We start from the raw sequence: 22,511 nt of genomic DNA, 5'->3' as shown, positions 1-22,511 counted from the left end.
AGCATGTATGAGGCAAGTACCTTTTATGAATGGTGATGTATGCATATTAACCAAGGAAAATCACCAGCATAGTGCAACAATGAGCAGGGTGAATATTACCCCAAGTGGAACACCAGTACAAAGCAATAATGAACTGTTGCCAAACTACAAACCAAACTTACAAGGCAGAATTAAGAATTGGGACCTCCATATTTTTTAACATCCCCCTACAGAATGAACCATCTTTTTTCGTTAATGATTAAACAATAAAAATATGTACATACTTAAATTGGCACATTTTTTTCAGCAAAACTTTATTTGGCACATATTAATTACATTGTAATTGTGATAATATACAATTAACAAGCAGAAACCAATCAAGTTACGTGAAACAAATTAGAATTGTCATTCAGAGTTTGTTTTGAGGTAAATGAACTCAGCACTAGGCATTGTTCCTGTCAATGGCAGCAGCAGCTAAGAAGTAAAGACATCACACCGGTCCCCTCCTGTAACAATATGACCTATAACCCTACTTATTTCAGTGCAGTGCACTTAAGGAAGACCCTAGGCTAATGCCACACTCAGTGGATTCTCTGCTAGCAGCAAAATAACACTAAGGGGTGCAGTTTTGTGCCCCTTAGCTCTCTAGTACTTGCATCCAGTGTCAAAGTAAATGACCACTTACATCTTTGGTAGAAGTCCCTCTGACTTACCACTCCATGAGCACTAACGTTTTGTTGGAAAACAGTGTGAATTGTTAGCCTACATGACACATACTGCTATAGGTAATCTAGACTCCCTTTCCATCAGTCTTAACAGCAGAGGGAAATTACTGATCATTATAAAGGAGCGGATATATGAAAATTAAACAAAAGGGTAAAAAGCTTCAGCTGTCAGCTTTCATGTAAGGTGGCAAAATAGAGCTGGTTCATATTCCCAACCCAGAAGATGTAGTTGAAAAAGTCCAAAACACAGTCAATATGCTGTACTAAGTAACAGGTTTCTTCTTCATGTTTCGAGTTACAAGATGGCTGTTTTGCCAGTCAACATATGGTGCAGCATCGACTAAAGAGAAATCTAAAAATGTAGAATCTATAGCGCTGGGGCAACAGTACTTTCATTGTAGCACCATAGATTATATATGGTATGGCATGTTATGGGTTAGACAGATAAAAATTGTAGTAAATAGAATATAAAACTTGTCATTCTGTACAGTACATGTCAGTAATTCTAACTGTCCTAATGTACTGGCCAATAACATTTCCCTTATTAAAATATAATTATACAGATAACTGTAATAGGACTATTAGTGTTTTTCCAGTTTTACACAATAGAAAAAGTGTTGCTTCCACAATTAAATTATCCATTTGTATATTTTTTTTGTATAAAAGATCATTTTAAAATAAATCACCGTCATCATTTAAGAACATTTAGCATTCTGTAAACATGGGTAATGTTCTACTATAAAACCAAACAATTTATGTAATAGAGCAAAATGATAAATACATATGAATATAATAAAAGAGTTAAATAAATGACCATTCAAGTCCAACAGTTAAAGTTTCCTAAACCCTGCCAGCAGGGCTCTAACACATATTATTAGGTTATAAACTTCTATTACTGTGGGACCTACAAATCCCCTTGTGTGTTCTTGGCTCGCTCAAACAGTTGCATGATCTTTGTGGTTGGCACGCAGCCTTCCCGTAGGATTTTTATGGTGCCTAAAAAGAAACCACAATCCATTATAATCATCTCTATGAAACAAGCACATACATTTTGAAACATTCCATCAAGGTGCAAAAGAGCTGCATAGGGTTAGAAAGAAATGAATTTGCCCCGCCCAAATGTCAGGAGGTGTATTGGAATATTTACATTTGGACTGAGAGTCCATAGGATTCCAGGATGGTTTTGGAAACTGCCCTCCCCCAGAGTAATATACATGCCCAGGCAGTTGCCAGTATGGTGGAAATTATCCAAAACCCCCTACTGTTCCAGGGAGTGTATAACCACTTTAAGTCATTAAGTGGATGTCCAGTCTCAATGTTATGATGATGTTGTATGTGGAATTCTGCTCAACAAGATACTACACTTTCTCCCATAACATTTAATGATATTATTATCAATATCATGTAATACTTACCTTCATCTATTTTAGTGCAATTTACAACTGTAGAACCCACAAGCTCATTGGAGAATCCATCACACAGAACTGCATCCAGCTTGTCACTCAGTCGCCTAAGGAAAACATACAGAGATTGCAACATAAATTGACAGTCCCTTTAGGCAAAAAAAAGTGTAAAAGAGGCTTAATAAATATTTAGCATTTATCAGTATATGGCAGCTCTTCTCTGAATAGTCTTCTATTAGTATGGTATTGTTTATTTCATAACAGTGTGTCATTCATTATAAGTAAACAGGTGATATAAGGTCTACCTGGTCGTTGCTAAGCCTTTGGTACCCATGTAACTTTCACATAGTCATTGCTATATGTATTGCCTAATTTTGTATTAGTCATAGCTGCATTTTGACTTCACTTACGTTATCACCATATCATGATGGGTGCTATCACTTTCTCCACTTGGATTTGCAGATGTGATAGCTAAAGGCCCAGTCATGTCTGTGAGATGAGCAGTGACTGTGTGATCTGGGACGCGTATCATGATGGAGTCATTAGTTCCGACCCGTTCGTAAGCAGGTCCCACACCTGAAACAGAAATTAATAGAACTCAGTAAATGTCTTCAATGGAGGAACATTCAACTCTGAAGTGATTTGCTATTATTCCTGTGGCCTTTAATGTTCTGGTCACTATCAGAAATACACTGATTAGCACTTCCCCAGTTGTGCAAATGAGATTTTAGAAATATTGCCTACAAATAGCCAGTGAGGTTGATTAAATGCTTACAATCCATTTTTATTAAGGTCAATTAAATTCCAATTAATTATTTGCCAAGAAAACAATCATTTGCCTTATAAAAATAAATTACTACTGGCTATGTTTATGAATTATTTTGAATATAATTTTGTGCTTGTTACAGTATTTGTTGTAGGAAATATGTTGGGTGTTTGTGGGGTTTACAATTCACACACTGTTCTTGTTTGTGAAAGTGGCCTTGTTCAACAGACAATGAAAACATTTCACGTACCTAGTTTTTTTAGCCATTCTCCTTTCTGTACTATGCAGCTTATGCCTCCAGGGTATACAAGATCCATGAACCTCCACAGCAAGGGGCTGAATGGGGGACTGATGACCCTCAGCTGATCAAGGTTGGAAATGCAGATACAGATAGGCTTTTCTGATGGGCGTTCCTATAAAAGAAGTCAACATATATAGAATATTTAGATTTATACTCTTCCCAGAGTCCTGCTGAACAGCTATTTTTTCCATCTACATCACAGAATGAGTGTATGTAGACATGTAGATGTTCCCTGCACCTTAAATCTTCACATTAAATTCTGCATTTCTCTAATTTCCCTAAATGCTTCAGTGTCACCCTGTGTTTTCTCTAATTCTATGGGGCTGATTTACTTACCCACGAACGGGTCGAATGGAGTCCGATTGCGTTTTTTTCGTAATGATCGGTATTTTGCGATTTTTTCGTATGTTTTGCGATTTTTTCAGATTCTTTACGAATTTTTCGTTACCAATACGATTTTTGCGTAAAACGCGAGTTTTCCTATCCATTACGAAAGTTGCGTAAAAAGTTGCGCATTTTTCGTAGCGTTAAAACTTACGCGAAAAGTTTCGCATTTTTCGTAGCGTTAAGTTTTAACGCTACGAAAAATGCGCAACTTTTTACGCAACTTTCGTAATGGATACGAAAAACTCGCGTTTGTACGCAAAAATCGTATTGGTAACGAAAAATTCGTACAGAATCCGAAAAAATCGCAAAACATACGAAAAAGTCGCAAAATGTTCGTTTTCAAGTCGGAACTTTTCCAATTCGGGTCGGATTCATGGGTTAGTAAATCAGCCCCTATGAGTTCTGCTTGTTGCCTTCTGCTAACTATACCTACAACTATTACAATACTACAATTTCTTACTTTGCCTTTATATTGACTCTACAGCCTAGCTATGGTCACATAGTAAACAAAAAATATTGGTCTAGATTAATGATCCCCAACAGGTGGCTCTGGGGCAACATGTTACTCGCTATTCCCTTTGATGTTGCTCCCATTGGCCTCAAAGTAGGTGCCATTATTACATTTCTGGCTTGGAGACAAGTTTTGGAAGCACAGAGACACAGTTTTACCCCAAGCAGAGGCTCCTGCAGGCCAGCAGTCCACATGGGGCTACCAAATAGGCAATCACAGAACTTTTTTCATGCATAATGTGTTGCTTATTAACACGTTTTGCATTTGTGGCTTACAAGTAAAAAATGTTGGAGATCCCTGGTATAGATAATGTGTTCTTATGTTATAGCCCCTCCTACAGATAAAGCACAATCTGACTAACATGGTGCTTAGGGAACACTGTGACTGTGTTTTAGGAGGAATAATGTTGAGCATTATGCTCCAGGAGCTTGCTCCAGCTCCACCTAATTCCCTAAAGTATTTTAAGGGCTAAAGGTACATTTCCATTGCTTACTTTGATGGAGTAAATCCTGTTGATAGCTTCTGGATGCTTGCAGGAAGCTGCCAGAGCATAGACAGTGTCAGTGGGAATCCCACACACTCCTCCATTATCAAGTATATTAGCAATTGTTCTCAAACTGCTTGTACGGCGGGACTGTTGTAAGATACATGAGCTTGCGACTTCCTCCTCTATTTGTGGCTCTTGCTTCTGCAACAAACAATGCACAAACAGAACAACAATAATCAGTTCATATTATCATTTCTGAGAGACAGCTGTGCGGGTTTTCTTCTTAAATCCTCTCCATAGTTTGTAAACAGACAAACACAACATCACAACAAGGGAATGTGGGCATTTAATAATATGGCGAGTGTTTAACTACAAAGTGAAATAAAATAATGTTGGTCCCATAGTTGGTGCTATCGTTTTAATAGCCCATGGCTATATCCTAATGCTTGGGATTATTTCAAATATGCTCATGTAAAAAGATGCTGAATATTCCCCCTACCACATCAAACCTTGTATTTGCTTGTTTTATAATAAATATTTTCATATAAACATTTTAACAACAGTCCAGAACAAACGCCCAGTGACACCTTAAGCTGTCACTGCTTACCGTGTATCAGGACATAACAAAACCATATAGTTTATCACTTTATTGGTAAAGTACCTTAAAGATAGCAGGTCCCATCGCTATGAGCTCCTTGTTGAAAAGGCTGATTGCAAAGGAAGCCAGAAAACCGTAGAGGCAGAGGATACTGGAGACTGAAAGCACAGCAACTAAAGGACACAATAAGAGAGTAAAAAATATTATTGTTTAGTTACAGTCACACGATTTGTAATTGCTCTATGGGGCTGTTAGGATTATATGTTAAAGGAACAATAGTAATTAGTAAATAGTAGTAATTAGAATATAATGTACTGTTGCCCTGCACTGGTGTGTTTGGTACAAAAAATTACTATAGTTTATATAAACTAGGGATACCGAGTCCGCAATTTTGGGATTTGGCCAAACCCCCAATCCTTCGTTAAAGATTTGATGAAATACCAAACCAAATCCTAATCTGAATATTCAAACTAAGGCAGAGAAGGTGTAAAAGAAAATTTCCATGTTTATGTGGCGAAACCTCTTATGATTTTAGGGATTGAGATTTGGTTTGGCCAGGACCATGGATTCAGGAATTATTTAAGTAGAACATTAAGGGGAAAGCCAATACTGGATTTGAGGATCTCTGGATATAGGATTTCATATAAGTATAGATCCCATACCTGTAAACCGCAGCATTTATTATCCTCCAATTTGTGTCTGTGTAAGTTACCCACCCACTTAGATTGTAAGCTCTACAGGGCAGGGGCCCCTTTCTGCTTCATTGTTAGCACTAATGTACAGAACAATGTGCACTACATATACATACTGTACATACCTACATACATTCAGACATACATGCATACAGTCGCTTTTATAGCAGTTGAGTTGAGGTGAAACGAAGATTTTGCAGGTACATTTCAATGCTAGAGAGGAATCCCTGTCTGTGCTGTTTCTGACTTACCAGCAGTGATGGGTGGATGGGTGCTGCTAGTTCCTAAGTATCCCCAGAGCAGCTGGAATGTGTGCTAGTGGCACCTCTGTGAGTACCAGGTTATATTCTCTCCAGGGACTGGGAGGAGCTGTACCTGCTTACCTCATTCACTACTGGTATTTCCATTTTGCCTGCATTTCCTGCTCTGATCAGTATCAGTCAAGGTTCTCAGTAAATGAATTCACTTCCCCGTCTCATATAGACTCCCTGCAGGGCATTGAATTTTATTGAAAACCATAAAAACATGAAAAATAAAAAATGAAAACCAATTGCAAATTGTAGCAGAATATCACTGTCTGTATCATTCTAAAAGTTAATGTAAAGATAACAAACCCTTTAAATACACACAAATAGATATACAAACTATGCTGTTAAGGAGTCAGGATTAGGGCAGTGGTAGAGGTTTGTTAAGGTCCCCATACACAGGCCAATAGTAGCTGCCGATTCAGCAGCTTATTGGCCCGTGTAGGGGCAGAAACGAGGGGCCTGTCCAACCAATATCTGGCCTAAAATTGGCCAGATATCGATCGCCCAGGTTAGAAAATCCAGTCGGATCGGGGACCGCATCGCCTCGTTGATGTGGTCCCCGAACCGACTGCCCCATTGCCGCCAATATAATTCTGGGGCCAAACGATCGAATTCTTTTTTACCTACACACTCCCCGATATCGCCCACCCGTAGGTGGGGATATCGGGTGAAGATCCGCTCGCTTGGCAATCTCAACGTGTATGGGGACCTTTAGTTTTGTAGAAGGTGTTGGGAATTTTGTAACCCAAAGCACCATGTCAAAAGAAGACTCGAGGACAAGGCTTTCTCAGACTGGGAGAGATATTTATTAGGCAAACAAAAGTCTTGTGGAAACTGTCTCAGTAACACATACAAACGAAGTCTACAACATGTAATATGAAAGACAAAAACAGAAATATCTTTCTACAGAATATAAGTTTACCATTAGCTTATGGTGTTTCCTGTGAGGTGCAGCCCTAGCACAGTAACTAGCTGTCACATAATGCAAAGGGGCAGTTTGCTAGACATCTCTTCCAGCAATATGTGTTACATGGCATTTTGACATTTCTCTAAAACGGTTATCAATCTGTTACTGCAATATCAGACATTCCTCGTACCTCACCCTGACTAATTAGTCTAATATTGGGGCCATATGCCATCACAGACATGGTCCGTGTTTGGACGAGGGTCTCTTATTTACCAGATTGCTTCTGACTTTGCCTTTGCATACTGCACTGCTATCTACATTATTCTTAAAGTTAATTTGAAGTTGAATTAGCCTTATAAACACAGAGGAGGCAATCCTGACCTCACTGCTGGATATAATTAAATAGCGACAACAAAGTGAGATATGGGGGTTGATTGGGGCACTTTGATGTGAAGGGCTAATACAGTCCTTGACAGTCAAACAATATTATAAGGTAAATGTTTTATTTCTAAATACTTAACAATAAAAGATAAGTAAGTCTTATTATTATTAGCTGGAGATAGCCCCTTATTTAATTGCCCATTTATCATTATTTTTGCTTTTTGTTGTTTTGTTTTACATTCAGTGGGGAAAGGGTGTTTTGCAGTGAGAGATTTTATTATTCTGAAATTAATTTCTAGGCTCAGTTGACCTTTAAGCAACTGAAAGAATGTAATTGTTATGTAGGATATGGGGTTGTAGTACCTACTCAATCCAGGGACTGGTTCTGTCACTTTTTGGAATTTGGAACAGGAATTTTCCTGTTACTGAGGGAAACTGGAGCTCATTTCCTCTCGATACCCAAAAAAAGCCAGAAAATACCCAAGGAAACAGGCTAAACCTGATGGGTGGGGATAATGAGAAATGACATCATAGTAAGAACCATTGTGTTTGATCCCCTTGATTCCACAGCTTAGTTTCCCCTTTAGGGTAATGGCACAGGAGGGTGCTCTACAATGTATTTTTTAAAGGGGTGGTTCACCCTCAGGGTAACTTTAAATATTTACACTATGCTATTGCATGGGGCATAAAAAAAGCTTGGTAACAGCGTATTTATGCAGGGTGATCAACAGACCCTGGATTGTTATCAGAAGGATTTAAAAAAAAAACAAAAAAAAACACCTTTACTTTCTCTATGAACTCCCATATTAAAATCTAGAAACTGCTGCCAAATAGTTGACCAATAATCTAAATTCTGAATGCTTGTCGGCTGTGCACCTATTATGGCAAAGTACATGGGAGGAGTAACAATTGTCTGATCCATGAGAACACAGGCAGGATCCAGGCCAATACTATTTAAGTCAATGGAGGGGCAATTTTGAGTTTGCCATCTTTGGCGGCAAAACACTTCCAACTGCTCCATGTTCCATTGCCCTAAGTCCTGCTTAAAAGTCTAAAGTATAGTTAAAGGATTAAAGCCCTGACTAGCTCCATCCGAAAAGTGCTTTGGCAGGGAAAAATTGCTCTTCTGTAAAATAAAATCCATTAAAATATGCCTCTTAATTTCTGGTTCATTTACACTATAGTAAAAAAATTAAAACAAAAATTTAATTTGTAGCCATCTTATTAAAAAAACAACAACTTTTATCCAGGTTCCAGCAATGATTTGAATACATAACAGGTCTGTAACATGGGGCACTGTAAAGGTGGCCATACACGGGCCGACTATAGCTGCCGATATCGGTCCCTTGGACCAATTCGGCAGCTAATCGGCCCGTGTATGGGGAGAGCAGAGCGGCCTGGCCGACCAATATCTGGCCTGAAATTGGCCAGATCTCGATCGGCCAGGTTAGGAAATCTGGTCGGATCGGGGAACGCATCGGCTCGTTGATGCGGTCCCCGATCCGACTGCCCCATTGCCGCCCACATAATCCGATCGTTTGGCCCCAGGGCCAAACGATCGGATTATTTTTTTTTTACTTAATGCTCCCCGATATCGCCCACCCGTAGGTGGGGATATCGGGGGAAGATCCGCTCGCTTGGCGACATCGCCAAGCGAGCAGATCTGCTCGTGTATGGCCACCTTTAGGAGGATGTGGGCTCAATCTGTGCTGTTTAAGCAGGTCAGTGTCAGTGTTAATACTCAAATGCAGCCTTACATCAAGTGTGGTTTAGTGACTATAGAACTGTTAGGGCATGCTTAAACTTATTATTCCCATGAATTGTAAACGTACACACATTCCTTTCAACCTAACCACAAACAAAAGTGCCCCTCCCTGATAAAAATATATGCTTTATATGGGCTATTAATATGGCCAACCTATAGGTATGATTGTTATGTTCCAGTTTATTTCAGCAAAGCCTTTTGAAAAGATTTTTGCACCCTCTGGTGGCAGAAGATGTTCCTGTCTACCAGAGATTTGGAGGAATACAAGAACATGCGTAACAGATCTTGCCAGACTAATTTGGTCGCCTTTTATGAGGAGGTGAGAAGGAACCTCGATATTGGAATGGCAGTTGATGTCATCTACTTGGACTTTGCTAAAGCGATTGATACAGTACCTCACAGAAGGTTAATGATCAAACTGAGGAATATTGGCCTAGAACTTAATATTTGTAATTGGATAGAGAACTGGCTGAAGGATAGATTACAAAGAGTGGTGGTAAATGGAACATTTTCTAATTGGACCAGTGTGGTTAGTGGAGTACCGCAGGGGTCAGTCCTTGGTCCTTTGCTTTTTAACTTGTTTATTAATGACCTGGAGGTGGGCATAGAGAGTACTGTTTCTATTTTTGCTGATGACACTAAATTGTGCAAAACTATAAGTTCCATGCAGGATGCTGCCGCTTTGCAGAGCGATTTGACAAAATTGGAAAACTGGGCAGCAAACTGGAAAATGAGGTTCAATGTGGACAAGTGCAAAGTTATGCACTCAGGGCCGGATTTCTAAACCAGCCGCCCCTAGGCCGCCCCCAGTCGCACGCCCCCCTCCCCCCGAGTGCGCATGTGCGAACAGGAGGGTTGCGTGCGCATGCGCAAAGAGCGCGGGGGGTAGGGTTGCGTGCACGCATGCGTGGTCGGCCAAAGTTGCATACGGAGCAGTGGGGAGAAGTCCCCATTGCTCCGTATGTGAACAAAAATTTTAAAAGATTTTAGTGCGGCGGGGCGGCATGCCGCCCCCAGGTTTCTGCCGCCCTAGGCCCGGGCCTTTGTGGCCTCTCCACAAATCCGGGCCTGTATGCACTGTGGTTTTTTGTAGATATCAAGTTGTCTAATTCCAGGCAGTGTCATTCAGTGGCTACTAAAGCAAATAAAGTGCTGTATTGTATAAAAAAGGGCAAGGGATGAGAACATAATTTTGCCCCTTTATAGGTCCCTGGTAAGGCCTCACCTTGAGTATGCAGTGCAGTTTTGGGCTCCAGTCCTTAAGAAGGATATTAATGAGCTGGAGAAAGTGCAGAGACTGCAACTAAACTGGTAAAGGGGATGGAAGATCCCTTAAACTATGAGGTGAGACTGTCAGGGTTAGGGTTGTTTTCTCGCGCTTGCGAGAAATATTTTTCCCATAAAAAGATCAGCACACCAGAGGCCCCCCCTTCAGATTAGAGGAACGGAGCTTCCATTTAAAGCAGCGTAGGGGGTTTCACGGTGAGGGCAGTGAGGTTGGGGAATGCCCTTCCTAGTGATGTGGTAATGGCAGATTCTGTTAATGCCTTTAAGAGGGGCCTGGATGAGTTCTTCGAAAATCATAATATCCAAGGCTATTGTGATACTAAAATCTACAGTTAGTATTGATGTTGGTATATATGGTTTATGTATGTGAGTGTATTGAAGGGTTGAACTTTATGGATTCTGGTCTTTTTTCAACACTATGTAACTCTGTAACAAAAGCCCTTCTGCACATACTGGACATTATGACATTTTCTGCATTGAACTACCAAGAAATGCCCTCCCCTTTAAGCAAAACAGGGATTGTTTGCCAATATAATGCAATATACTTCAAGCTGGCCAACTACGTCAAAGTCATCCATGATCTGGCCAGTCCTACACTCACTTTTAACTGATTCATTCAGAACTATGGTTATCTTAAATGGAGATACAAACCCACAATAAAATAATGGTACATGTGCTAAAGACATTTGTACTGGACTGTAGTTATACTGTGCATAAAGTCACAGCAGCTGCCACAGAAAGAGAAGCAGAGATGGGTGTACAAGCCCATATCCACCAAATTTTAATGACCATTTTATAAACTTACATTTACATCTATAGCAGGTAGCCCAAGTGGGTGCTCACCGAGCAGAATTGCGCTGGCAGGGAACATACTATTGGTGCAACATGGGCCTTATGGTGTATACACACACACAAACAGTTGCTCATGCAGTTGCCCCCTATTTGTGCTTGTGGTATTTTCCCAAGGGGAACGAGAGTCAGGAAAATAAAAGCAAGGCCAATATTAGGTCCCTATCACTATGGGGACAGAGCCTGCACTACATTGGAACCAACGGCTAGAGGGTACAACCAATACAACCAATAGCCTGGAATGTTGGAGAGTGTGCAGGTATCCAATATTTTTTATGGGCATGGACTGACAGGGTGCCTTAGAGTGACACTGCACAGTAAATAGTTGGGATATAAATGTATTTTAAACTCCAAGATACAGTTATCTGGCACAGGTATCAAATCAAATAGTTCCTAATAATACAATAATTAACCCATTAATGCCAATTTGCACACCTCGGAGTCACAACCCTTATAAATGTAAGTGTAAATAGGGTTGCCACATTATCAATGCAAATATATGATGAACCCTGCAGACTGTAATGATTTCTGTGTAAGGGTGGACAACAACAAAACATCAGCCTGTGCTGTATCACACTTGGCTGAGCATTCTGGAAGTACTGGACTCCACTCCTGTGAAGTAAATGCCCCATATGGGATCCTGGGAGTTGCAGTATAGCAACTGCTGATGAGCAGCAGGTTTTAGATCAGATCAGATCCTTAGTAGAGTATGATTTAGGGGTTGTTCTACCATATTGGTTCCTAGATGGTTCAATACAAGCCTGTAGCATATTCAGTGCTCTGAGTGTTCCCTAGAATGGAAAATCATCCACAAAACCAACTTGTGGGCTGTGGTTATGCGCAGAAGGTACAATTTATTTGTTGGGCCTGCCACCTAGTGGCTCATTATATATATGACCGTACCCATTTTGACACCACCACAACTTTTTTTGACGCACAGCAAATTTTCACTGAAGTTTTGCAAAACAACTTGCCAATGGTGAAATTTGGAAATTCGCTGCGAATCCATGACTGCCAAAAACATTAACTCATCACTTTCAATAGGTGTATGATTCACCAGAGCTGGCTGGGTGGTGCTGAATACACTTACAGGTATGGGAGCTGTTATTCGTAAGGAAAGGATCTTTCCATAATTTGGATCACCATACTTAAAATCTATATGTATGTTAGTTTTAGATCATTGCATTAAAACAATCAGTATCCAAAGGGCAACAGAACTTATTTATATACTATTCAAATAGTATTCATAAATCATATGTATAAAATATATATGGTGGAATGTAATAAAATTCGTAAAAAATTGCACACAAATAATAAAAATTTACATTTTGCAATGTAATATTTTTAATTGGACTGTTTTATTGCATCACAAATTTTAACTGGGCACTGAGAATGTTTAAGTGGTGCTTGAGGAAGGCGTAATTCTTATCACGAAAATGACAACTTTTTCATTAAGAAGTTTTATTAAAAGTTAAAAAATTCACAATCGCTATCCTACTGTCACACAAGAGGCAAAGGGTTTGCAAAAGGTATTTTACATCCGCACAAGGGCAAAATTGTTTGCAAGGGAAATTTTTGGTCCCACTGCGACCATTTTTTCCATTAGCGACCTGTTACATTCCCCCAAAAATGAATAAATGTTTTTTTGTAAGTAGTAACTAAAGGCTGTATTCTCTGTTTCCAGCAGATGGCAGTACATACACAGATATCTAGATCTTACTGAAAACCAGCGGCGTAACTGAAAGTACCTGGGCCACACAGCACAATCTTTTCAAAGCCCTTGCAACCCCAGGAAGATTTCCTTTATCCCAAACAGAAATTCATTTAGTGTTTAACTTGGCCCCTTGGGGATTGTACACATGTGTCTGACACACATGTTTGATACACCTTAACACATTCGCTAATCGATCCCATTATATTCTGCCTGGCGTTCAGTTGTGTTTAACTCCATTTACATTTCATCAGTTTTTTTTTAGACACAACATGCTGCATTTTCTAGCACTTGACCCACGTTCATATGCAGTATTTGTACTTTTAATATGGTGAATACAAACTACCTGGAAAATACACTGCTTTTTATTCTTACTTAATTAGGAAACCCTCAAAGCATTCCCACCAGGTCCGGTTTTGTGGCAGAAGAAAGGCCCGGGCCTAGGGCGGCATGCCGCCCAGCCGCATTGTAATTTTGCTCATACGGAGCAAAGGAGACCAGACGCACGTCCTCTCCCCGTGGTCCTCTGGCCTCGAGGGGGTCCCATAATCAAATCCGGCCCTGATTCCCACTGTTAACTGAACTGGCAGTGAGTTATGGGAGTTATAGTTCCATGCCCCAGTGATTATACTTTTCCTTCCCCCTTAATAAGCCTGACGTACCAGAGATTGGATGGAGATGGGGTGCTGTCCATGTATGAACTTGAGTACATCTATGAGGAACAGATTGAAAAGATGGAAGCCATTGGCATTGAGCCATTACCTTTCAAGATCTGTTGTGCCAGCTCCTAGGCTTGATAGTAGCAGAAGGCCAAACAACACTATGAGAACAGAAATTGGGCAAAATGGTTCATATATTTTATGATACCAGCTTCAGCTGAGAGAAGTACCTGGACCATGAGCAAAGAAATCTGTTTGCAGTGCAAAAGGATGTTGAGAGTGAAACCCAAAGCCGTCAGACTAGGACAGATATGCGGCTGAGGAATATGAGATCTTGTTTGCTGAGGGTCTTTTGACGATGACTGTGAGGGAAAGGAAATTATTAGTCCTCATGAGCAACACAAAGTCCTTCTGAGCAACAAGAACGATAAACTGGTCATCTCAGCCCTAACAGGTGCACCAACCACTGTACAATCACTGTGACCCATAACTACCTATTCATGGATTAATCCCTACCTGCAAAGTAATTTTTAGGGGAAATAATATATAAACAGATTTTGTTTTATTTTGTGAAGAGACGTGCTTCCCCTTTAAGTGGGAGTGGAAGTTGCGCCTGTTGGGCAGAGGAGGTGCCTATGTGCAATATGTCTGTAATGACTGTGTTTGCCAAAAAACAGATTTGGTCTAATTTACCCTTTCTCTTATGGAGAGATATTCATCCTTCCCCCAATATCATATGCCCTTCCTTCAGCAGTGTATGTGCTGGCCTACAGACTCCACATAGCACCATATCACAATAAAACATAGCGGCAGTTTTATGTTGGTATTTTAGGGAAAAAAAATATATTTAGTAATCTATTCAAGGTGTATTTTTACAATTCTTGGGCTTTTTGTTGTTGATTTTGCTTCCAGTCTTCTGTGGGTGTTTACATTTTGTCCTGAAGCAAGTTAAGCCAGGGGCAATTTATTACTTTCGGTGAAATCGGCAGAAGGGTTGCAGCTTGGAGGGGGTTCTCTGGCCACTGCTGCAGCCACAGCCCCACATTCATCCTAACACACTTGGACAGAAAACCTATACAGTTACCAGAAAAAGCAAAGTCTCCCATGTTGCCCCCTAGCAGCAGCAGCAGTGCATATCCAGGGGGGGGGGTTACTAGGGGGGAAATACAACTATTTCTAATAGGTCTATTGGCAAAAAGGATTATTTAGGAGATGGGAGAAACTGATGAGAGTAATACATTTTACACCAAAGATAAGTGGAAAAAATTTAATCTAAATAAAAATTATATTTATAATTGCGGCCAGGCTGAGACATTGTTCCCTAATATGGCCCATATAGCTATTTATAACCACATTTGCTCTACCGAGGGGGAAACCACATGGGAGTGCGGCACATTGGCACAGAAGGGCTTTTCTCTTAGCAACAACTTCCAAGCAACCTCAGATTAGGGCATTTACTCATTTGAAAAAAAAAAGTATAAGTATACATAATTCACTACAGTGAGCCCACTCCTCCTTTGGAGACAGGCCAAGGTCAGTAATGGAGATAGTGATTTCCTGCTTATTAATAACAAGTAAAGGAGTAAGTTTGAGCAATGAATTGTATTCAGAAAAAATGTAATTTTGTAAAACTTTACCCCATTGGTAGACATTACATAAAGGTCGCTAGCCCTCTATCTGGTCAAAGACAGGTATAAAGTACAGGGTGCCATTGTGCACACTGCTCGCTAGTCACATTTCTTTAGAGAAGTTTAATCAGTGTGTAGCTAAATGCAATACATTGCTTACTTCTGATCTTGCCCATTCCCACACCTTGTGTCTCAACCCCTTCTCCTTATAGATTGTAAGCTCTTTTGGGCAGGGCCCTCTTCACCTTTTGTACAGGTTATTTGGTTGCCTTTTATGTAATTCTCTATATTTAATGTATACACCCATTTATTGTACAGGGCTGCAGAGTATTTTGGCACATGTTAATAATAATAATTGTGTCTTATTTGTGTTGATGTGCAAGGGCAATGGAGTGAATATTAACATGTCAGCTGCAATTGTGTTAGGAGCATCATCCCCTGATGACCACAAAGATGCTGGAATTATGGGAAAAAACATGGATTTGAGATTGCATTATTGTCATTTTGGGGCCTCTTTATGCCATATACTTGAGTTAACCCATGCATATTGGGCATCAAACTGCTCAGCAGAGACCTGGAATTAATTTTGTTATTTGACCTTGAGACACAAGGGTTTGTGGGAGATATTACAAAATGGAGTTTTCATGCCATATTTCATCTGTTTTCAGCTCCAGTCTGCTGACCTGATTGAGAAGAGTGGAGCTGAAGGAGTGAGTAGAAGAGCTTAAGCACAAGTGCATCCAGCTGCAAGAAGAGACTGGCACTGCTGGTAAGTAGTTCTCCCTGGCTGATATTTGTATAGTTATACACATGTATCCCTACCCTCTGCAAAAGGCACGGAGATCATAGGGCACCTGTCATAGCAAAATTGTTTCTCCTGCCCAAGGTGTGAACTAATAAAGTCTGCAGTTCAGTTTGGGGAAACAATACTGGTGTGGCCAGGAATTGTCCCTAGTGAGCATTATGCCGCCATGTTGGGATCAGTGCATGCCCATAATGAGGAGTGTCCCAGTTCACTCATTATGCACATGAGTTTGTCGTGGGATTGATGGATTCCTACCCTATTCTTATGTCACATGTATGAACATAATGAGTAAACTGGGACACTGGCATTGTGCTCGCTAGGGGCATTTTTTGGCCATAATTCTTCACAATAGCTACTATGGAGACAGTTCTGTGGAGTTCTATGGGGCAGATTTTGCAAAGTTAGGAATTAGAGCTCACTACAGAAAATCTCACCCACTTTCTATTTATCACTATGGGATTTTTAGAAGCATATTTATGAAATAGGCTTCAAAAATCCTATAGAAAGGAATAGAATATGGGTGAGATTTTCTGTTGTGAGCTCTAATTCCACACTTTGATAAATCTGCCCCATTATGGACAAAGACACATTATGGACACAGAGAAATGGCTGCATAGTTAACCCTTTTAGGGACAGGATTAGGTCTTGTACCAGACATCTTCTCATCTGCCCAAAGAATATTTGTGTGCAGGGCTGAAGGGTGAGGGAAGGCAAGAGCCAGTTTGCTCATGTGCATTACATTCCCTGTGGGGTTGGTGCCTGGTGCCCATACTGAATATGGCTGCAGTGTTTAGCAAGTTGGACAATATCCCTATGTACTAAAATACAGTTAAAACGTGTCTTGTGTTTTTACTTCCCTTTTATAAGGATTTGTCCTTACAGTGATACATTCAAGTATCAGTATCACATTAAACTATTTTGTATATTTTTTTTAATACTTTCCCCCAGCTTTGTCATGTGCTTGTGGGGGGCACTGAGCAAAGACATGATGGCGAATGGTTGGAGGATCCCAAGAATGACCATTATGAACAGAACCTCCATCCTGTTAGCCCAGTGTGAGAATGCTTGGCGGAGCAGCCATACCCACAGGCCTGGTGGGGGTCACTTACAGGTACTGGAATACTAAGGGGGGGGAGGCAACCAATCAGAATTTCACTCTCATTCTTATTTACTTTTTTACTTTTTACTCTTTTTTTTACTTTTCAGTGTTTTTTTGTTTGCTCATTTGTTCCATTCTCCCACTCCCTTTATATGTAAGGGCTCTGGCACACGGGGAGATTAGTCGCCCGCAGCAAAACTCCCTGTTCGCGGGCGACTAATCTCCCCGAGTTGCCTTCCCCTGCCATCCCACCGGCGAAAATGTAAGTTGCCGGTGGGATGGCAGGGGAAGGCAACTCTGGGAGATTAGTTGCCCGCGAACAGGGAGTTTTGCCGCGGGCGACTAATCTCCCCGTGTGCCAGAGCCCTTACCCCTGCCAAATGGAACCAATACCCAAAATAAAAAATAAAGACACACACAGTGGCTTGGTGTAAATCACAGCTTTATTAGTAATAAAATCAACTGTGCTTTTTGGTTCTGAGGAAGGCAAAAAACCTCTGAGAAGCTTGTACTGATCTGCTTCACTAGAGGGAAAAATTCATTCCTGACTCCTTAACGCCAATCAGATTTGCTCCAAGGATCAATGCGCCATTTTAAATTAAGGGAATATGGCAGCATACACATGAGCGCAGTTTAGCCACTAGGAGAATGCCCCTGTCTGAGGGTTGGAGTGAAAAGGAATGCAGTGTCTACTAGTAGCTTAAATGTGCCCCTGTGTATAAAACCATATTGTGGATTAAGAGAGAGGATCCGCTGGTGGATTGGAGGCACCGCTGGTGGAATTGTGGTGGATGAGATTGAAGGCATCTCTGGTTGCACTGCAATGGGTGGAAGGAGAAGCACCGCTCTAGATGGAAGAGGAGGAGGAATTAGACTGGTGTTACCACTGGTGGAGGTACCTACCTGCTTGCGGTGCTGTCAGAGTTCTGGGCGCCATCTGTAAAAATCAAATAAAATAACTTTTAAACTCAAAAGGTTTTTTTTACCTTAGCAATTATTCCTGCAAAAACCCTCTAACACTTAGGGGCACATTCATCCCAAATCGGGCGGGTAAGTGAAATTAAAATACCCGCCAAGTGCGGTTGAAACTTTCCTACAACTTTTGTGATTGTGGGGAAAATTGGAAATTGCTGTTTTCTGTGCATTTTTTAACCGTTTCTGATGTTTGGGATAGTTGCAGTTTTCTACTTCCTATTGGTTTCTATGGCATCTCAACAGGTTTCAGCTGCATGGGATTCAGATGCTTTTTTTTTTTACAAAATCGCTGAATTGCAGTGGATTTGAATACATCAGCCCCTTACTCTTTCTATTACATAATTGATAAAATACTCATAACTGAAAAAATATATTCATTTGAGCATACAAAGAAGAAAGGGGAGAGAAGGATGGTTTATATACTGCACCTGATTAGCTCTCAATTGTCATCAGATGGATCACCCTCTCTATTCCCTCTAGTTTTTTTTGAAGATATTCCATGCGTCTTTTAGCCCACTTCTTCTCCTGACGGTATTGGGCCCTCAATGTAAATCTCCACCAGGGGGTACGTTCTATGCAGTGTTTGGCCACCACATAGTCGTACATTCTGCTCCTGAATTGGTTCATGATGTTCTTTTCTTGTTGTGCCAAACGAGGGCCCGCCTGTGGATTCTCAGAAGGCATCTTTTTGTAGATCCATGAAGTGTCCTAGAGAAATGCAGCAAACAAGAAGACATTAAGGCCTCCAGCAGTTTTTCTTTAATCCCCAGTAGTAATAATGAGAGTGACAATTTCTTAGCACAAATAGCAAAACAATGTGTATGTATTACCAGTAGGGGTGCTGTTAAATTAATCTCTATAGACAGGGGAAATATCATGGCAACTCTCACTAGTAAGTTTTAAACTGAAACATGGGAAATGTAATGCTTTTAACTGGATCAGGCTCCTCTTTAACCCCTAAGGTTCCTTTCTTAGCTGCCAGAAAATAAAATGAGAAGACAAGCTATGAGCACCTTTACCTGTAAATAGCCAGGCGTTCTACTGGCACACGTGCCCATCTCTGCTGCCCCTGTAATATAAAATAGAGATTTGTTTGGAACATTTAGGGTTAATGTAAAGATGTAAAATAAAAAAGACCCCAAATAAACACAGTAAAGAACAGAGATAGGGGTATTTTAATAACAGCAGCACATTTACACCTTATTTCATAAGAACCCTTTTCAACCAGAAACTGTGGTTTCACTTAAAACCAAATGCTGACTTATATAGCATGTTATACCCCCAACCAGCTCAGGCCCCGTTCCATTACACTAAAACAAGCCCATGGGCCGCCCTGACCCTCCCCATTTCCAAGCAATCCCTTAACATTTGATTTGGTCCACAAATCGGACCATTATTCCTGTCAGGGCCCCCACCTTCCTCTGGATCAGCCAAACAGGTTTTATTTAGACAAAAAGGTAGAACTTACCTGATGACCCACAAGGGGTCCAGCAGGTCCTTCCCGTTCTTCTCCTGTTGATATAAGTGTTAGTCTTTATAAAGACGTTATGTCTTCTTCTGTATCGCCGAGGAAATCGCTCAAATCGCTGGAAATCTCTCAAATCGCTCTATTTCACTTAATGGGAAAAGAGAGTAAAGAAATTGTGAGTTCTTGTGATCTGGCCCCTCTCTGCCATTTATAGCAGTATATACTAGGGTTCCCTTTCTGTATCCCTCCCAGTTGTACTGCACTACTGAATATGTTTGCTGCTCTATAAATAACCAGTATCACCAATCATTAGCAGCTTTAATAAAAAGAAGGCTTTGATTGGGAGAGATACAAAAGTTTGGTGCAATGAAGGGCCCTGGATACCGCTGCCAACCAAGTGTGGGTTCTGGTGACACAGTGCTTTTAGGGGGCTGTACAGGCTAATGGGAAAAGATCAACCCCTTTCGTTTCTGTGCCAATTGCTTTGCTCTGGGGTTAGTTTTGTGGGTGATTGCCATAGAAACTAATGGGGGTCATTTTGATCATTTTGTTGGTCACATACTGAACTGGAAATCGCTTGGGGGACAAAACATCCTAAATCAGCTTTCAGCCAATCAAAGTTGTGCTGTGAGTGATGGCACTGAGGTAATGCATGGTATCCCAGAAACTAGCAGCCAATCACATACTTGGGTGCATGTGTGACAGTCTTTGCTTGCATAGTGAGACTTGTGACCAATCAAGTTAGCACTTACTGACACACAACATATAAACGCCAAACATAAGCAGCCTTAGAATCAGGGCCACCATCGGAACTCACAGGGCTCCTGACTGGACTCTCCCTGTGCCCACTGATTATGGCCCTGCTTAGATCATCTCTCTCTGGTGTCTTATCTGAACTACAGCTTGGCTCCTGGTTATCATAGGGAATGGTAGGAACTGTAGTTTAGCAATGACTAGAGGGATACAGGTATACGATTACTGAGGAAGATGAAAGTATTCTACGCGGAATATGAATTTTCTGTGTGCTGTTTGTACATTTTTGCACTTTAATAGTTTTCCTGTTTCTAAGGTCTCTCTCCTCCTAGAAACCAGGCAGTGGCTTAAATAGCCATAGTAAGACATAGTATCCCTGGCAGCCAGTTGCCAGTTGATATGGTGCTGTAATCCCATTGCTTGAGGCTGAGAATAGACTTGCACCCTATCAATCTGCTTTCTGATTCTCAGGGTCACTGTCCCCCAGGACTACACAGCATTGTCCAGTTTGTGGAAAAACACTTATAAACATAGAAAGAGGGCCGCTCTGGCATTCCTACATATCTATTATGATTTCCCTCAATGTGCCCCCATGTCTGTATCTGAGGCTGCTACTTGGCCTGTAAAGTTGGTATTTGATGCCAATGATCTTAATAGGGAAGAAAGGCAACATCTATAGGAAGGATGGATTTCCCCCCAACAGTATCAATACTAAAGCCTTTTTTATTAGTGGGGGGCTTGTGCACTCCCACTGGGCCCTCTGTTTTCCTGGGTCTTTTGAGGTGGCAGGGTCTGTTGCCCCTATTGCCCCCATGGCCTGTAATGTACAGCTTTAGGGTAATGGCACAGAAGAGGATATTTTGTTCCCCAAGCGATTTCCAGTTCAGTATGTGGCAAATAAAATGATCAAAATTATCCCCATTATTTTCTATGACAATCACCTGAACCCACAAAATTGCTGTCTGCCTGATTTTCATGCTACAGTCACATGGCCCCCTTGTCTAGGTAATTGCCATGGAAATGAATGGGGGTGATTCCAAGCATTTTTACCATTAGTCTGTACAGCCCGCTTTGTGTCTCCCACTGACCTCTTTGGTTTGTATGTCATTAATTATGTTAATATTTTCTTTTCAGCCCATCTACTACTAACTGTCCATTTTATTTTGAAACTGCATTATGGTTAAGGGGTAGTTAAGCTCTAGCAACCAGGCAGCAGCTGCAATTCTAAGTGTGAGAGTTTCTGATCAAATACATTTTTAAAATAATGGTTAATTGCATATTGTGTTGGAATGCTGCTGTCTCTGTGACATAAAAAGTTAAGTTTAAGCTGAACTGTTTGTTTGATCAGAATGGTATTGTTCTTTCTCCTTCCAGGTTGGATCTGGCTAAACTTTATATGGAAGATAAGGGCAAAGGATCACAGGTGCTTGATGGGAAAGCAAGAGCTTTTCATATTTTAATCCTGAGTGAGAAGGAGCCATGTGAGCAATTGTTTGATGCTTGGGCCGTGCAGCGCAGGAGGAGTTCAGTGCAACACCCCTAGCAGACTGTACCAACATGCCCCCTGCAGGTAAGTACAAGTACAAACACCCTGGCACCTCACTCATCAGGACTTGTGCAAAAATCTAATTGAAACATGTTTTATTAAACATTTCACTAACATAGGGTGACCTTCCTTTGTGCCCCTTTGGATTGTTACCATATGTGACTGAAACGCTGGTGTGACAATCCCACATTGGTGTGTGTTTAAGCGACGCTTTTGCTCACATGGGATGGTGGGAATTGTAGTTCATCAAGAGATGAGGCCATTTTACATGCTTCTAATTCCCATTTCCGTACTGTAGTTCTATTGACCATCCAGTCGCCAGTTAGGGTGAGATGTGGCGTAAGTGCTTATATGCTGCCCTTTAAATGTAAATATGAAGCCCATTCAGACTTTCCATATTGTACGGTTTGATTCCATACAATGAAAATGGATCTACATTGGATTTTTCCGTTTTAATTGACATCATATACTGAACAATTTAAAGGGACAAAGTATTTTTTATTTGCCTTCCTCTTCTACAT

At 40.8% G+C, this 22,511-nt stretch overlaps 2 protein-coding genes and 1 long non-coding RNA gene across 3 annotated transcripts in view; 1 reads left to right on the top strand and 2 right to left on the bottom strand.

Moving 5' to 3' along the window:
- Positions 1–263: 263 nt before the first annotated feature.
- On the bottom strand, positions 264–6,207 carry LOC108648340 (yrdC domain-containing protein, mitochondrial-like). Its single transcript, XM_031891865.1, has 7 exons — positions 6,101–6,207; positions 5,221–5,330; positions 4,566–4,760; positions 3,124–3,286; positions 2,518–2,683; positions 2,120–2,214; positions 264–1,700 (listed from the first exon to the last, which is right to left on the bottom strand). The coding sequence occupies exons 2-7, from the start codon at positions 5,239–5,241 to the stop codon at positions 1,609–1,611; spliced, it is 732 nt and encodes a 243-aa protein (XP_031747725.1). The 5' UTR covers positions 5,242–5,330; positions 6,101–6,207; the 3' UTR covers positions 264–1,608.
- A 7,825-nt stretch (positions 6,208–14,032) lies between these two features.
- On the bottom strand, positions 14,033–19,330 carry LOC105948136. Its single transcript, XR_004219786.1, has 3 exons — positions 19,243–19,330; positions 18,652–18,931; positions 14,033–14,078 (listed from the first exon to the last, which is right to left on the bottom strand). It is a non-coding gene; the product is annotated as an uncharacterized LOC105948136 (long non-coding RNA).
- Positions 19,331–21,681: 2,351 nt separating this feature from the next.
- Positions 21,682–22,511, top strand: part of mid2 (midline 2) — a 146,606-nt gene continuing 145,776 nt past the window's right edge. The window contains exon 1 of the mRNA XM_018096932.2: positions 21,682–22,014. The gene's annotated coding sequence lies outside the window, so the exon portion shown is untranslated. The remainder of the gene's footprint in view (positions 22,015–22,511) is intronic.

Source organism: Xenopus tropicalis, chromosome 8 (genome assembly GCF_000004195.4).
Source record: "Xenopus tropicalis strain Nigerian chromosome 8, UCB_Xtro_10.0, whole genome shotgun sequence".
Classification (NCBI taxonomy): domain Eukaryota; kingdom Metazoa; phylum Chordata; class Amphibia; order Anura; family Pipidae; genus Xenopus; species Xenopus tropicalis.
Note: the sequence above shows the minus strand (reverse complement) of the source record. Positions and strands in the feature narration are given on the sequence as shown.